We start from the raw sequence: 18,148 nt of genomic DNA, 5'->3' as shown, positions 1-18,148 counted from the left end.
CAACATGAAACACTGAGTAGCCAAGCAACTCAATCCATAAAGAAAACTAGAAAGAAGGGCACTAAAGAAATGGAAAAACAGCAGAGAAGTGAAAAATATTAAATGAGAAACCGGGAAGAAACATTTTACTGAGAGATGGAATATTCACCTCAAATCTCACAACATTAACAGAAAATGCCACGGAAATGGAACTTCTCGACTACCTACTTTCCTTCTGAAACTATATCCAGATTTATTTACTCATTCTTTTTCTTTTTTCTTTTTTGAGACAGAGTCTCACTCTGTCGCCCAGGCTGGAGTACAGTGGCACGATCTTGGCTCACTGCAACCTCCGCCTCCAGGGTTCAAGCGATTCTCCTGCCTCAGCCTTCCAAGTAGCTAGAATTACAGGCATGCACCACCACATTTGGCTAATTTTTTGTATTTTTAGTAAAGACGGGGTTTCGTCATGTTGTCCAGGCTGGTCTCGAACTCCTGAGCTCAGGCAATCCACCTGTCTCAGTCTCCCAAAGTGCTAGGATTACAGGCATAAGCCACTGTGCCTGGCCTATTCATTTATGTTTTGAGACAGCATCTCGCTCTGTCGCCCAGACTGGACTGCAGCGGGGCGATCTCGGCTCAATGAAGCCTCTGCCTCTTGGGCTCAAGGTGATTTTCTTTTTTTTTTTTTTGAGACGGAGTCTCGCTCTGTCGCCCAAGCTGGAGTGCAGTTGCCGGATCTCAGCTCACTGCAAGCTCCGCCTCCCGGGTTTACGCCATTCTCCTGCCTCAGCCTCCCAAGTAGCTGGGACTACAGGCGCCCGCCAACTCGCCCGGCTAGTTTTTTGTATATTTTAGTAGAGACGGGGTTTCGCCGTGTTAGCCAGGATGGTCTCGATCTCCTGACCTCGCGATCCACCCGTCTCGGCCTCCCAAAGTGCTGGGATTACAGGCTTGAGCCACCGCGCCCGGCCTCCTCAAGGTGATTTTCTATCTCAGCATCCCAAGTAACTGGGACTACAGGTGGGCGCCACCACACCCAGCTAATTTTTTTGTATTTTTTGTAGACACAGGGTTTCGCCATGCTGCCCAGGCAGGTCTTGAACTCCTGAGCTCAGGTGATCTGCCTGCCTCGGCCTCCCAAAATGCTGAGATTACAGATGTGAGCCACTGTGCCCAGCCTAGATATTTCTAATAGACAATTACATCTACTAGTTATACTGTGTATGGTGGTGAAATATGAATGCTATGCTTCAGTTTGACATAGATGCTTAACAATGTCTAGTGTCTTCAACAATCTGATCCTACAGATTCTTTCCACCAAAGCAGTGTCCTAACCTTTCTGTGCCTCAATTTCTTAGCTATAAAATGTGGGAGCCGCCAGGTGTGGTGGCTCACGCCTGTAATCCCAGTACTTTGGGAGGCCAAGGCGGGCGGATCACCTGAGTCAGGAGTTTGAGACCAGCCGCATGAACAAATCCTGTCTCTACTAAAAATACAAAATAAGCCGGGCATGGTGGCACATGCCTGTAATCCCAATTACTGATGAGGCTGAGGCAGGAGAATCGCTTGAACCTAGGAGGCGGAGGTTGTGGTGAGCTGAGATCGCGCCACAAGAGCGAAACTCTGTCTCAAAAAGAAAAAAAAGTGGGAGCCAAAGCAGATGAGATGAACTATAGGATCCACTACAATCTTGAAATTTTATACCTAATTATAAAATTGTTATTAAGGTCAGTTATGAGTATAAAATTTGAATTGGAAAACAAAATATTTAAGTTCATACTGTCATTCCAGACCTAACCACAGGGAGGAGCGAGGGATCTGAAACGATTCCCAAGGGAGACAGTATTTCGCTGTTACCTGAAGCCCACCCGGTAGGTGGATAAACCCTCAATCCCAGACAGAATATTTCCCTGGCCCTTTTGCCTAGACTTCAGAATGCTCTTCACAAAGACACGGTTAACCCGTCTTCCTCCCTTTCCTCCCTACCACAGTTTTCCCTCTTCTCTTTTGTAGTTTCACATCAAGTTTTACCTTATACTACTTTTCCCTCTAGAGTTTTCCTTTCCCCTTTTGTCCAGAGTAAAATTTTCTAGAAAAGCTCTTTGTAGGTAGGCTGTGATGAAAAAAATTGATGAAACAACTTAAAATCAAAGAAACTATACAACAATTATAGGCAAACGACAATTACTGATTAAGTTTTAGAGAAATCCTAAGAAAGAAAACCAAGCATAATAAGAAGAAAAATCTAGGGACCGACATAATTCAAGTTTTCCAAAGATAGTAAAAGGCCCTGAAAAGAGTGCAAATGAGTGACAACCCCTGGAGGTCGGGTCCAGCCTCTGAAATTAACATGCAAGAGCCCAAGGCCAGGCAACCAGAATGTGAAACAGACTCTGCCCGGGTTTCCTTTCACTGTCAAACTCCTAGCCAAAAGAGGCTTCCCACATCACATATTTTAAATATTAAAATTTAAAAAGTTATTCACATCGATTCACCTCTCCCTCGAAAAACAAATGAATAAATAGTCCCTCTTTCCGTCTTTACTCCCACACTAAACCTCACACCGTTGATGAGCCTGGAGGGCTAGGTTGGCACGAGAGGATGGCGCCAAAGCTCGGGGAGAGGGCGGTCAGTGGGCGGAAGGTGCCTCTTCCCACATGGCCGAGCCCTCGCCGCCTGGCCACCCGCATACGGTCCCTAAGCATCCGGAGCTCCCTCTCGACCCCGACCCCGCGGTCTCTGTCGCCCCGCAAACGGCCGCTGCGGCCGCAGGCTCCCGATTGGGACCCTTCCCAGGGGAGGACCCCATCCCCCGCTCCCTTTCTCCGTCAGATTCCCGCCCCGCAGCGGCCAGCCTATGGGCCCCTGCCTCACCTCCATGGAGACGCGCCAGCCTTGCATGGCGGAGAAGCCGTAGGGCAGCGGCAGGCGCGGGGCGCCGACCCCGTCCCCGGAGCACTTCACCGTGTTGGGCTGGGAGAGATAGGCACCCATGGCGACGGCTGGCCGGCGGCCTCAGGGGCAGGAAAGCTGGGCGCGACCCGTGCCGGAGCCGAAGCCCCGGGGGTGCGCGCGGCAGGAGCAGGCCCCGCGGCGCGACCGACGCAAGGTGCCGGTGAAAGGCGCGAGGCCGGCCAGGAGGCGGTAACGGGACGGGAGCTGAGAGGGAGCGGAAGCGGAAACGGCGCCGCTCCAGACCCCGCCCGGCCGGCTCGGCGGGGCCAGGCGCTGCGGGCAGTCATTTCCTTAGCAACTTGCCCCGCCCGCAGGGACAACGGCCCGCCCAACGGCCGCTCCCGCGAGACTGGCGCGACCACGCCCACCAACGGCCGCAGTTCTCCTCCGCTGCCTCGAGCAGATGGCGGGTCTCCTTTCCCTGCACCGCTTCTTCGTTCCCAGTCCCCAGCCTCTTGGCGTTTTGTCTGACGCCTCTTTTGTGTCGGACTCGACGCTTCCGGCCCGTCCTCCAGTGTTTTCATCCCCGTCTCCTCAACGTTGCACCCTCAGACTCCGCAAACCCCGCCCGATTTGGTTCAATTAAAGTTGACTAGTATTTGTTCTGCGCTTAGGAAACACTTGGCCAGGCCCTGCGAGGCCTATATGAGAAGAATGTGAGTCTTTTCTGACAAAGGAAAGCGAAGACCTCGATCTGTGACATAATTCGAGTTAATACAACGTAGAAATGTTTGGTACAGCCTATTCTGGGTGAGAAAAGCTCAAAGGATGGGAGGAGAAGCTGTGTCTTGGAGGATTGAAAGGATGTAGACTCTCAGGATGCTTCTGGATTGCGTTATGCCACGGGAAAGGGGAATAATGTTAGGTTTGGAGGAGTGAGGGAAGAATGTGAACTGCATTTGGGGAGATTTTTGAGGAAGCTGGCTGGCCTCGGAGAATGATTCTAAGTTGTAATATTAGCTAGCTAACTTGATAAAAAGCGCCAAGATGAATGACTTGGACTTCATTGTCATCCTGGTGTAACTTTTGGCATCGTTGGTCTAGTCTTTGTACGCAGTGTACATTGGAGAGAGAGAGAGTCTGGGGCACTGTTGGTTTTTTTTAAGATGGAGTTTCGCTGTTGTTGCCCAGGCTGCAGTGCAATGGCGCTATCTCCGCTCACTCCAACCTCCGCCTCCCGGGTTCAAGCGATTCTCCTGCCTCAGCCTCCCGACTAGCTAGGATTCCACGCCTGGCTAATTTTTGTATTTTTAGTAGAGACGGGGGTTTCACCATCTTGGCCAGGCTGGTCTCGAACTCCCGACCTCGTGATCCACCCGCCTCAGCCTTCCAAAATGCAGGGATTACAGCCGTGAGCCGCCGCACCCGGCCTGGGGCACTGCTACTGGTGAGAGAGCTCTAAGCAGGAGATGAGAAGAGCTGGGCGTAAGGTGGTACCAGGCAGGGTGGCAGTGGGAATCCAGATGAAAGGACAAATTAGACAATAACAAGACAGATTTGGTAATAAATTGGATTCAAGGGATGGAGAGAAAAGGAGAAATTCTCCAAACTATGGCAATATTGATTCTTTTCGGCCGGGCACGGTGGCTCACACCTGTAATCGCAGCACTTTGGGAGGCCAAGCAGGGGTGAATCACTTCAGACCAGAAGTTCGAGACCAGCCTGGCCAACATGTGAAACCCGTCTCTACTAAAAATACAAAAGTTAGCCAGGCGTAGTGGCGCGCTCCTGTCATCCCAGCTACTTAGGAGGCTAAGGCAGGAGAATCGCTTGAACCCCGGAGGCAGAGGTTGCAGTGAGGAGAGATCGTGCCACTGCACTCCAGCCTGGGTGACAGAGCAACTCTGACTCAAAAAAAAAAAAAAAAGATTCTTTAAAAACATAAAACTAATCATGACTTCATCATACTCTTCAGATAGTCCAAATTCCTTATACTTTACAAGACACTTCATGCAAATCATCCGGATTCACATATGCCTCTCTCTCTCTCCATTTCTCCTAAAACTCTGATTCAGCGATGTCTTTGGGTGCGTCTAAAGCCATGCTTTATCTTACACTTTTACCCATGCAGCACACCTCTCCACACCCCTCTTGACCATCACTTTCTCCAGGAAGTCTTCTCTACTGTCACTATACTAGTTTGGGTGCACACTTATTTGTCTTTCCTGATAGAATATAAGCCTTTATGACGGCAGAGTTTCCATTAAACTTACCATTGTGTTCTCTGGCATCCCTTGCACAGTTGTATGTGCTGAATAATGTTTAAGTATTTGTTGAATGAATGAATAACACCAAGATTTTGACTCTGCATAACAAAATGTGGTGGAGCCATTAACAGAAAAAGGTGCAGTTTGAGGGGATGCTAGTTTTGGGGGGAAAACAGTGGTTCCGTTTAGTGTGACAACTAAATATAAAAACATTGACAATGTTAGAGTTGAGCCATGAGAGTGGAAAAGATGTTAATTAGGCTTGCAGGTTGCCAGGAACCTAGATGAGATCTCTGACCAAAGCAGGGTAGAGGGAGCATATAAAATTACTCAGTCTTGGTTGCAGTGAGCTGAGATGGTGTCACTGCCCCCAGCCTGGGCGACAGAGTGAGACCCTGTCTCAAAAAACAAACAAATGAACAAAACAACAACAACAAAAGTTACTCAGCCTCTTCTTTCTTCTCCTTTTGCTCCTCCTCCTCCTCCTAAGAAATGAGGTCTTGCTATGTTGGGAGGCCAAGGCGGGTGGATCACGAGGTCAGGAGTTCGAGATCAGCCTGACCAACATGGTGAAACCCTGTTTCTACTAAAAATAGAAAAATTAGCCAGGCATGGTGGCGCGCATCTGTAATCCCAGCTACTTGGGAGGCTAGGGCAGGAGTATCGCTTGAACCCAAGAGGCAGAGGTTGCAGTGAGCCAAGATCGTGCCATTGCACTCCAGCCTGGGCAACAGAGCAAGACTTTGTCTTGGAAAAAAAGTTTCCACTGAAACTACAAACTTAGCAGGGCATGGTGGCATATGCCTGTAATCCCAACTACTTGGGAGGCTGAGGCAGGAGAATCAGTTGAACCTGTGAGGCAGAGGTTGGAGTGAGCTGAGATTGTGCCCCTGCAGTCCAGTCTGGGTGACAGTACGAAACTCCATCTCAAAAAAAAAAAAAAAAAAAGAAATTATGAACCCTGAGGCATGCAATTATAGATCTCTGGGAATGTTGCCAGCCTGGGCAACATTGCCTTAAAGGTTAAATGTGGATGGGCGTGGTGACTCACACCTGTAATCCCAGCACTTTGGAAGGCCGAGGCAGCTGGATCACCTGAGGAGTTCGACACCAGCCTGGCCAATATGGTGAAACCCTGTCTCTACTAAAAATACAAAAATTAGCCGGGTGTGGAGGCAGGCGCCTGTAATCCCAGCTACTTGGGAGGCTAAGGCAGGAGAATCACTTGAACCTGGGAGGCGGAGGTTGCAGTGAGCTGAGATTGTGCCATTGCACTCCAGCCTGGGCGACAGAGCAAGACTCCATCTCAAAAAAAAAAAAAAAAGGGTTAAATGCTCTAACTTTAGAGTATAATATGACACCAGTTCAATTGTAAATTTGCATGCGAACTGAAGATCACTAAAAAAAGTGTTAATCCAGATCATCCAAAATATGCCAATATGCTCATATTTATATTGCATATTATAAATTTATATTGTCTTCCTATGTTACCCAGGCTGGCCTCAAACTTCTGGGCTCAAGCGATCCTCCCGCCTCAGCCTCCTGAGTAGGTGCACACTGTTGTGCCTGGATCTAATTGTTTTTGACCCTTTCTTCATATACATGTGATGCATATACATCTTGATATTATACTATTCATAAAATGATACCTTTAAAAGCTCAGCAGTTTTGATACTGTATTCCTTCTTGGTTGTGATTAAAGGTGAAAGATTGATCCAGAGAGGGAAAAAAAAATCTCAGGGACAAGATTTAGGGCTAAGAAATAAGAAATTTAAATATTTTGAAGTTACTAAAAAAGAAGAGGGAAAGTCTATTTCTGGGATTCTGGGCTAGTTCTTATTTCCCTTTATACTCAATAATTTATCTATCTATATCTATATCTATATATCTATATCTATATATATATATATTCTGTAGTCAAATATATATTTGACTTTTTTTTTTTTTTGAGACAAAGTCTCACTCTGTCATCCAGGCTGGAGTGCAGTGGCATGATCTTGGCTCACTGCAACCTCTGCCTCCCAGGTTCAAGTGACTCTCCTGCCTCAGCCTCCCAAGTAGCTGTGACTACAAGCGTGTGCCACCACGCCCATCTTTTGTGTGTGTGTGTGTGTGTGTGTGTGTGTGATTTTTAGTAGAGACAGGGTTTCATCATGTTAGCCAGGATAGTCTTGTTCTTCTGACCTCATGATCCGCCCTCCTCGGCCTCCCGAAGTGCTGGGATTACAGACGTGAGCCACCGTGTCCGGCCATATTTTGATATCCTTTTTTTTTTTTTTTTTTTTGAGATGGAGTCTCGCTCTGTCACCGAGGCTGGAGTGCAATGGCACGATCTTGGCTCACTGCAACCCCCTCCTCTGGGTTCAAGCAATTTTCCCTGCCTCAGCCTCCCGAGAAGCTGGAATTATAGGCACCCGCTAACACACCCGGCTAATTTTTGTATTTTTTAGTACAGACGTGGTTTCACCATGTTGGCCAGGCTGGTCTTGAACTCCTGATCTCAGGTGATCTGCCTGCCTCGGCCTCCCAAAGAGCTGGGATTACAGGCATGAGCCACTGCACCCAGGCCATATTTTGACATCTTATAAAACCGTTTCTGGCTGGGAGAGACCGCCCTCCCTAGGGCTAACCAATTAGAAATAGGAAAGGACTTTTTTTTTTTTTTTTGAGACCGAGTCTCGCTCTGTCGCCCAGGCTGGAGTGCAGTGGCCAGATCTCAGCTCACTGCAAGCTCTGCCTTCCAGGTTTAAGCCATTCTCCTGCCTCAGCCTCCGGAGTAGCTGGGACTACAGGCGCCTGCCACCTCGCCCGGCTAGTTTTTTGTATTTTTTAGTAGAGACGGGGTTTCACCGTGTTCGCCAGGATGGTCTCGATCTCCTGACCTCGTGATCCGCCCGTCTCGGCCTCCCAAAGTGCTGGGATTACAGGCAAGACTTTTTTTTTTTTTTTTGAGTTGGAGTCTTGCTCTGTCACACAGGCTGGAGTGCAGTGGTGCCATCTTGGCTCGCTGCAACCTCCGCCTCCTGGGTTCGAGCAATTCTCATACCTCAGCCTCCTGAGTAGCTGAGACTACAGGCACGGGCCACAACACCCAGCTAATTTTTATAATTTTAATAGAGACTGGAGTTTCACTATGTTGTCCAGGCTGGTCTTGAACTCCTGACCTCAAGTGATCCGCCAGCCTAGGCCTCCCAAAATGCTGGGATTATAGGTGTGAGCCACCACGCCCAGCCAAAACATTCCTTTGATACATAAACTGACCAGTCCAGAGCTATACCTTCCCTACCTGGCCCGTACATCCCAAGAAGCAACATTCTTTTGCCTTAATCATCGCAGGCAATTAGGGACCATCCCCAAAGTTTAGAGCCTGCAGGAGTTATTCAAACTAGCCAATCCTAAACTCTTTGCCCTGCCTTGCCTTACCCTTAGAAACCCCAATAAAAGTTCTGGCCTAGGCCCGGAGCAGTGGCTCACACCTGTAATCCCAGCACTTTGGGAGGCCTAGGCAGGCGGATCACAAGGTCAGGAGTTCTAGACCAGCCTGGCCAACATGGCAAAACCCTGTCTCTACTAAAAATACAAAAAATTAGCCAGGCATGGTGGCGCGCACCTGTAATCCCAGCTCTTTAGGAGGCTGAGGCAGGAGAATTGCTTGAACCTGGGAGGCGGAGGTTGTAGTGAGCCAAGATCGCTCCACTGCACTCCAGCCTGGGCAGCACAGTGAGACTCTGCCTCAAAAAAAAAAAAAAGTTCTGGCCTAGGTTGGGCGCAGTGGCTCATCTTTGTAATCCCAACACCACTGTGGGAGGCCAAAGCAGGTGGATCACCTGAGGTCAGGAGTTTGAGACCAGCCTGACAAACATGGTGAAACCCTGTCTCTACTAAATACAGAAAAATAAGACAGGTATGGTGGCACATGCCTGTAATCCCAATTACTTAGGGGTCTGAGGCGGGAGAATCACTTGAACCTGGGAGGCGGAGGTTGCAGTGAGCCAAGATCGTGCCATTGCACTCCAGCTTGGGCTACAAAAGTGAAACTCTGTCTCAAAAAAAAAAGAAAAAAAAAAGTTCTGGTCTATACTTTCTTCCTCTTACTGTCTTCTGCCATCTGACCAAAACTTGGCATTTCCCCTGTGACCTTGTCTGGCATATAATGACCCTCTTTCTAAAACCTGTAAGTGTAATAAACTGTTTTATTGTGCCTCTCCCATGTCTCCTCTGTGGCCACACCTGACTGTCACCTAAAGGAACGCAGAACAAGTGCCCAATAAATGAAACTATTTTTTTAAGTCAGAAAAGTGTTATGTTTTGCCGGGCGCGGTGGCTCAAGCCTGTAATCCCAGCACTTTGGGAGGCTGAGTCGGGCGGATCACGAGGTCAGGAGATCGAGACCATCCTGGCTAACACCGTGAAACCCCGTCTCTACTAAAAATACAAAAAACTAGCCGGGCGAGTTGGCGGGCGCCTATAGTCCCAGCTACTCCGGAGGCTGAGGCAGGAGAATGGCGTAAACCTGGGAGGCGGAGCTTGCAGTGAGCTGAGATCTGGCCACTGCACTCCAGACCGGGCGACAAAGCAAGACTCCATCTCAAAAAAAAAAAAAAAAAAAAAAAAAAGTGTTATGTTTTACAGTTGTACTTTTCTATTTGTAGAAGGTAAGACATGAATTAATCTTGAAGCAATCTGCTCATACTCATGGAAATCACTAGAATGGGCCCTCTAGACACATACAAAAGAAATACCTATCTTTATCCTAAAGAAAATCACGGCCGGGCGCGGTGGCTCAAGCCTGTAATCCCAGCACTTTGGGAGGCCGAGACAGGCGGATCACGAGGTCAGGAGATCGTAGACCATCCTGGCTAACACGGTGAAACCCCGTCTCTACTAAAAAATACAAAAACTAGCCGGGCGAGGTGGCGGGCGCTTGTAGTCCCAGCTACTCGGGAGGCTGAGGCAGGAGAATGGCGTAAACCCAGCAGGCGGAGCTTGCAGTGAGCTGAGATCCGGCCACTGCACTCCAGCCCGGGCAACAGAGCGAGACTCCATCTCAAAAAAAAAAAAAAAAAAAAAAAAAAAGAAAATCACAAAAGGACCATTAACCAAAATTCAGATCTTTCAGACTGATATGCTGGGGTTTATCTTTTTATTAATGATATAAATTGTGGGTTGGGTATGGTGGCTCACTCCTATAATCTTAACACTTTGGGAGGCTGAGACAGGCTGATTGCCTGAGCTTAGGAGCTTGAGACCAGCCTGGGCAACATGGCGAAAACCATCTCTACTAAAAATAAAAAAAAATTAGCCGGGCATGATGGTGAGCGCCTGTAATCCCAGCTACTTCAGAGGCTGAGGCAGGAGAATCTCTTGAACTTGGAAGGCAGAGGTTGCAGTGAGCCAAGATTGTGCTACTACACTCCAGCCTGTGTGACAGAGTGAGACTCTGTCTCAAAAAATAAAATAAAATATATTGTGACTGGGTTTGGTGGCTCATGCTTGTAATCCCAGCACTGTGGGAGGCTGAAGTAGGAGGATTGCTTGAGCCTGGGAGGTTGAGGCTGCAGTGAGGTGTGGTTGCACCAGTGCACTTCAACCTGGGTGACAGAGCAAGACCCTGTCTCAACATAATAATAATAATAATAATAATAATAACTGTGTCTTTAGCAGGATTGTGTCCTTCTAGTGGCGGTAGGGGGGCAGAGAGAGATCATTTTTTTCTTTTAAATAAGGATATAGAGTGAACTGTCTCTTAAAATCCTTATTTGTTCTGCCAGGTGCGGTGGCCCACGCCTGTAATCCCAGCACTTTGGGAGGCCGAGGTGGGCGGATCACAGGGTCAGGAGATCGAGACCATCCTGGCTAACATGGTGAAACTCCATCTCTACTAAAAATACAAAAATTAGCCAGGCGTGGTGGCGGGCGCCTGTAGTCCCAGCTGCTGGGGAGGCTGAGGCAGGAGAATGGTGTGAACCTGGGAGGCGGAGCTTGCAGTGAGCCGAGATTGTACCATTGCACTCCAGCCTGGGCGACAGAGCAAGACTCCCATCTCAAAAAAAAAAAAAAAATCTTTATTTGTTTTTAGGAGATCCATGTATGTTTTTATTTTTTATTTGATTTTGTTTATTTATTTTTTGAGATGGAGTCTCGCTCTGTCACCCAGGCTGGAGTGCAATGGTGCAATCTTGGCTCACTGCAACCACCGCCTCCCAGATTCAAGTGATTCTTCTGTCTCAGCCTCCCAAGCAGCTGGGACTACAGGTGCGTGCCACCATGCCCAGCTAATTTTTGTATTTTTAGTAGAGACGGGGTTTTTACCGTGTTGCTCAGGCTGGTCTCGAACTCCTGGGCTCAGGCAATTGCCTGCCTGGGCCTCCCAAAGTGTTAGGTTTACAGGAGTGAGCCACCATGCCTGGCCTCCCCGTCTTTTAACTGTATATATCCCGAGTTTTTGTGCTGCATTCTGTGTGAATTAACTTACTCTCTTAGTTATACCAAACTTAGAGCTCTTTTTATTATTTTGTTTCTCTTAATCCCAAACAAATCAGGCAAGGAACTTCTTTACTTGTTTTAAGCGAGGTCTTTGTCACTCTCTCTCCAAACCTGCTCCGACAATAAACAAGTGTCAGAGATCTGATTATCTCTCTAGTTTTCTCATTTATTTTCTGAAGAATGTTCTCCTTTTCATCCATCAGAGGTCTGAGAAAAAAAAAAGAAAAAAAGAAGAATGTTCTCTCTGGAAAGTCTCCTCTCTTCCCTTCAAGACATAATGAATTTTATTTATTTGTTTATTTGTTTGTTTGTTTGAGACGGAGTCTCACTCTGTCGCCCAGGCTGGAGGGCAGTGGCACGATCTCAGCTCACTGTAACCTCCATCTCCTGGGTTCAAGTGATTCTACTGCCTCAGCCTCCCGAGCAGCTAGGATTACAGGCGGGTGCCATCACACCTGGCTAATTTTTATATTTTTAGTAGAGATGGAGTTTTACCATGTTGGCCAGGCTGGTCTCAAATTTCTGACCTCAAGTGATTCACCCGCCTTGGCCTCCCAAAGTGCTGGGATTACAGGCATGAGCCACCGTGCCTAGACAATAAATTTTATTTTTTAAAAAAGATTAAATTTCAGACTGCAAAACCGGAGGTAAGGCAAAAGAAAGGAAACTCACACCCACGTTGGAAATTTTCAACTATTACTGCTAAAAAGTGAGACGTCTTCACAAAACTTGGAGTGGAAAACCATAGGTTTTATGGTCCAAGTTCCTGACTTCCAATACTGGAGAGTCTTCCCTGGACTTTTCTTCACTTCCTTAACTGCTTGTTGAATTCCTATTTATCCTTTAAAACGCAGGTCAGACAGATCAACTTTGTTCTTTGGGAAACCGTATGTATTAGTTTCCTATGACTGTTGTAATGCATTACCATAAACTTGGTGACATAAAGCACCACACGTTTATTATTTTACAATTTCAGAGGACAGGTATCTGAAATTAGTTTCACTGGTGTAAAGTTAAGGTGTTGGCAGCACTAGTGCCTTCTGGGGGATCTAGGGGAGAATCTGTTTCCTTGCCTTTTCTTTTCTTTTTTTGAGACGGAGTCTTACTCTGTCGCCCAGGCTGAGTACAGTGGCATGTGATCTCAGCTCACTGCAACCTCTGCCTCCCGGGTTCAAGCGATTCTCCTGCCTCAGCTGTCCAAGTAGCTGGGATTACAGGTGCCTGCCACCACACCCAGCTAAGTTTCGTATTTTTAGTAGCGACGGGGTTTCACCATATTGGTCAGACTGGTCTCGAACTCCCGACTTCATGTGATCCGCCCACCTCAGCCTCCCAAAGTGCTGGGATTGCAGGCATGAGCCACTGTGTCTGGCTCCTTGCCTTTTCTAGCTTCTAGAGGCTGCCTACATTTGTTGCCATCACTCCACCCTGCTTCTGTGGTCATATTTCCTTTTCTGTATTCTGTATTTTCTGTATTCATACCCTCCCTCTGCCTTCCTCTTACATGCATACTTGTGATTACATTTAGGGTCAACCCTGATAATCTAGGATAATCTTTTAAAATTTATCCAGGAAAATCCAGAATAAATTTTAATTTAAGTCCCAGTGCAGTGGCTCATGCCTGTAATTTTGTAAAAATACAAAAATTAGCCGGGCATGCTGGTGGGTGCCTGTAATCCCAGCTACTCGGGAGGCTGAGGCAGAAGAATTGCTTGAACCTGGGAGGCGGAGGTTGCAGTGAGCCAAGATCGCGTCACTGCACTCCAGCCTGGGCGACAGAACAAGACTCCATCTCAACAACAACAAACGGCCAGGCAAGGTGGCTAACACCTCTAATCCCAGCACTTTGGGAAGCCAACGGGGTGGATCCTTTGAGGCCAGAAGTTCGAAGCCAGCCTGGCCGACATGGTGAAACCCAGTCTCCACTGAAAATACAAAAATTAGCCAGGCATTATGGCACGCACCTGTAGTTGAAGCTACTCAGGAGGCTGAGGCACAAGAATAGCTTGAACTAGGAGGCAGAGGTTGCAGTGAGCCGAGATTGGGCCACTGCTCTTCAGCCTGGGCGACAGGGCGAGAATATCTCAAAAACAAACAAACAAAAAAAGTGCAAAATAAATAATACATGAATTTGATTTGAACATAATTGAACACAATTGTGGAAATCAAATAATCTCAGGTGAATTAAGATTTAAATGGACTATGTTTGTCTTTTTATTTCTTAGTGGCCCTATTTATTTATCTTAGAAGTTGACTCAGTTCCTTATGATATGACTTACAGGTATACAGCCAAATAATGTTCCCATTTAATAACTTTTAAATGAAGCTTAGAGGCCTAAGGTATGAGGCAATGCCCCAAGGCATCATTCTAAGACAAGGATAAGGTGTGAGCTAGGGTGATGGTTACTACCCTTCAGCCTAATGACAGGCTAGCTTTATCAGAATCACCTGGAAAAATTCTTCGACACGTAGAAACTCAAGTCTCCCTGACCCCAAGATTCATATTCAGCTGATCCAGGGAGGGTCCTGGGAATATCTGTTTTAAAACACCTCAGATAATTCACAATTAGCAAGAAATCTAGGCTTCTCTTATTTAGTCTGAAGTCATACAGAAATGTAAATGCTATTTTTATTTGGCCTTCAGTTTGAAAAGAGGCTCTTTTGGAAGAAAGGATCCACACCACATCCCTAGAGAAATGATTAGATTCAAGGCATGGCTTGCAAGTCTCACACTGAGAAAAAACAAACAAACAAAAAAACTTAGAGCAGAAACCCAGTAGGTTTGTTGCCCTGATTGTGGGAACTAAGACCTTGAAAGATTCTAGACAGTTTTATTGCGGTATGGGTGCGGCAACTCAAACCTGTAATCCTAGCACTTTTGGGAGGCTGAGGTGGAAGGATTGCCTGAGCCCAGGAGTTTGAGGCTGGAATGAGCTATGATCACACCACTGCACTTCAGCCTGGGCAACAGAGCAAGACCCTGTCTCTAAAGAAAATAAAAGAACTTACTTATTGTGAATTTAATGACTTTCAGTAAATTAACAGAGTTCTGCAACTGGTATGTCACAATACAAGTTATAGTCCACATGGGAAATTAGGTTAGCAGGTCACCAGGGAAACTTAGAATCAGAATAGAAATGAGTAGTCTCAAAAATAGACAAGTGAGATTGCATCAAACAACAACAATAATGGAAACTATCGACAGAGTGAAGAGACAGACTATGGAATGGGAGAATATATTTGCAAACTATGTATCTGATAAGAGGCTGATTTTTTTTTTTTTTTTTTTTTTTTTGAGACGGAGTCTCACTCTGTCGCCCAGGCTGGAGTGCAGTGGCCGGATCTCAGCTCACTGCAAGCTCTGCCTCCCGGGTTTACGCCATTCTCCTGCCTCAGCCTCCCGAGTAGCTGGGACTACAGGTGCCCGCCACCTCACCCGGCTAATATTTTATTTTTTTAGTAGAGACGGGGTTTCACCGGGTTAGCCAGGATGGTCTCGATCTCCTGACCTCGTGATCCGCCTGTCTCGGCCTCCCAAAGTGCTGGGATTACAGGCTTGAGCCACCGCACCTGGCCGAGGCTGATGTTAATATCCAAAATATATAAGAAACTCAAACAACTCAATAGCAAGAAAAACAGGCTGGGCACGGTGGCTCACACCTGTAATCCCAGCACTTTGAGAGGCCAAGGTGGGTGCATCACCTGAGGTCAAGAGTTTGAGACCAGCCTAGCCAACATGGTGAAACTTTGCTTCTACTAAAAATACAAAAAATATGGCTGGGCGCAGTGGCTCAGGCCTGTAGTCGCAGCACTTTGGGAGGCTGAGGCGGGAGGATCATCTGAGGTGGGGAGTTTGAGACCAGCCTGACCAACATGGAGAAACCCTGTCTCTACTACAAATACAAAAATTAGCCTGGTATGACTGGGTGCAGTGGCTCATGCCTGTAATCCCAGCACTTTGGGAGGCCGAAGAGGACAGATCACGAGGTCAGTAGATTGAGACCATTCTGGCTAATACAGTGAAACCCCGTCTCTACTAAAAACACAAAAAAATTAGCCAGGCATGGTGGCAGGTGCCTGTAGTCCCAGCTACTTGGGAGGCTGAGGCAGGAGAATGGTGTAAACCTGGGAGTGGAGTTTGCAGTGAGCTGAGATCACACCACTGCACTCCAGCCAGGGTGACAGAGTGAGACTGTCTGAAAAAAAAAAAAAAAATTAGCCTAATGTGGCAGTGCACGCCTGTAATCCCAGCTACTCAGGAGGCTGAGGCAGGAGAATCGCTTGAACCCGGGAGGCAGAGGTTGCAGTGAGCCGAGATCATTACATTGCACTCCAGCCTTGGTGACAGAGCGAGACTCCGTCTCAAAAAAAAAAAAAAAAAAAAAAGGAAAGGAAAGAAAACAATCCAATTTTTAAATGGGCAAAGGGCTGGGCACGGTGGCTCATGCCTGTAATCCCAGCACTTTGGGAGGCCAAGGCAGGCAGGTCACCTGAGGACCTGAGGTCAGGAGTTTGAGACCAGCCTGACCAATAAGGTGAAAAACCATCTCTACTAAAAATACAAAATTAGCCAGGCATGGTGGCAGGTGCCTGTAATCTGCTACTTGGAAGGCTGAGGCAAGAGAACTGCTTGAACTCAGTAGGCGGAGGTTGCAGTGAGCCAAGACTGCACCATTGCACTCTTGCCTAGGCAACAAGGGTGAAACTCTGTCTCAAAAAAAAAAAAAAAAAAAAAAAAAGGAGGACAAAGTACCTGAATAGACATTTCTCAAAAGAAGGTATACAAATGGCTAACAGGTATATGAAAAAAGTGCTCTAATAATCAGGGAAATGCAAATAAAAATCACAGTAAGATAACGCCTCACACCTGTTAGAATGGCTGTTATAAAAAAAGACAAAAGATAACGAGTATTGGTGAGGATGTGGGGAAAAGAGAAAAGAGAACCCTTCTCATACACTATTGGTGGGAATGTAAATTGGTACTACCATTATGGACAACAGTATGGAGAATCCTCAAAAATAAATAAATAAAAAACTTAAAAGGCTAAGGACATCTTAAATTTGAATAGAAATTGCCAAGTTGCTTTTCAAAAATATACCATCCAGATAATGTTAGGGTTCCTATTCCTCTGCATCCTTACCAACACTGAGTGATACCAATCTTTTTTTTTTTTTTTTTGAGACAGACTCTCACTCTGTCACCCAGGCCGAAGGGCAATGGTGCAATCTTGGCTCGCTGCAACCTCTGCCTCCCAGGTTTGCCGGGTTTAAGTGATTCTCCTGCCTCAGCCTCCCGAGAGTAGCTGGGACTACAGGCGTGTGTCACCACGCTCAGCTAAATTTTGTATTTTTAGTAGAGATGGGGTTTCACTGTGTTAGCCAGGATGGTCTCAATCTCCTGACCTCGTGATCTGCCTGTCTCGGCCTCCCAAAGTGCTGGGATTACAGGCATGAGCCACTGTGCCTGCCCGAGTAACATCAATCTTTTTAACTTTGATGATACATTAATTTTAAAAAGATATCCTGTTTTAATTTGCATTTATTTAATTATAAGTGAAGCTAAACATCTTTTCATATGTTTATTGCCCAGTTGTATTTCCTCTTCAATTTCTTTTTTTTTTTTTTTTTTGAGACGGAGTCTTGCTCTGTCGCCCAGGCTGGAGTGCAGTGGCCGGATCTCAGCTCACTGCAAGCTCCGCCTCCCGGGTTCACTCCATTCTCCTGCCTCAGCCTCCTGAGTTGCTGGGACTACAGGCGCCCGCCACCACACCCGGCTAGTTTTTTGTACTTTTTAGTAGAGACGGGGTTTCACCGTGTTAGCCAGGATGGTCTCGATCTCCTGACCTCATGATCCATCCGTCTCGGCCTCCCAAAGTGCTGGGATTACAGGCTTGAGCCACCGCGCCCGGCCGAAATTTCTTGCCTATTCAAGTTTTTTTGTTTATTTCTTTACTGAGTTGATAATTTTTTTTCTTTCTGGCTTGTAAGGGCTCTTTGTACATCGGAAAAATTCTATTGTCTTCCCAATCTCCTACAGTGTTAATTTCATCCTCTGGCTACTGGAATTTTACTCTTAACTTATTACAAGTTTCTACTGCAAAGCTTTCTTTCTTTCCTCCTTCCTTCCTTCCTTCCTTCCTTCCTTCCTTCCTTCCTTCCTTCCTTCTTCTTTCTTTCTTTCTTTCAGACGGAGTCTCGCTCTGTTGCCCAGGCTAGAGTGCAGTGGCGCAATCTCGACTCACTGCAAGCTCTGCCTCCCGAGTTCACACCATTCTCCTCCTGAGTAGCTAGGATTACAGGCGCTTGCCACCACACCCAGCTAATTTTTTGTATTTGTTTAGTAGAGACAGGGTTTCACCGTGTTAGCCAGGCTAGTCTCAATCTCCTGACCTCATGATCCACCTGCCTTGGCCTCCCAAAGTGCTGGGATTACAGGCGTGAGCCACCGCACCCGGCCTAGCTCTTTTTCATTCTGAATTCTCCATGATCACTTCAGCATTCGGGATTACTGAATAGTT

The 18,148-nt window shown here is 46.9% G+C and overlaps 1 protein-coding gene across 1 annotated transcript in view; it reads right to left on the bottom strand.

The window, feature by feature from the left end:
* The window catches only part of PPM1G (protein phosphatase, Mg2+/Mn2+ dependent 1G), a 28,991-nt gene extending 25,738 nt beyond the window's left edge, over positions 1-3,253 (bottom strand). The window contains exon 1 of the mRNA XM_033176228.1: positions 2,857-3,253. Within this exon, the coding sequence (XP_033032119.1) occupies positions 2,857-2,976 (120 nt within the window). The 5' untranslated portion in view covers positions 2,977-3,253. The remainder of the gene's footprint in view (positions 1-2,856) is intronic.
* Positions 3,254-18,148: the final 14,895 nt, after the last annotated feature.

The sequence above is a fragment of the Trachypithecus francoisi genome, unplaced genomic scaffold (assembly GCF_009764315.1).
Source record: "Trachypithecus francoisi isolate TF-2019V2 unplaced genomic scaffold, Tfra_2.0 Lachesis_group17, whole genome shotgun sequence".
Classification (NCBI taxonomy): Eukaryota; Metazoa; Chordata; class Mammalia; order Primates; family Cercopithecidae; genus Trachypithecus; species Trachypithecus francoisi.
Note: the sequence above shows the minus strand (reverse complement) of the source record. Positions and strands in the feature narration are given on the sequence as shown.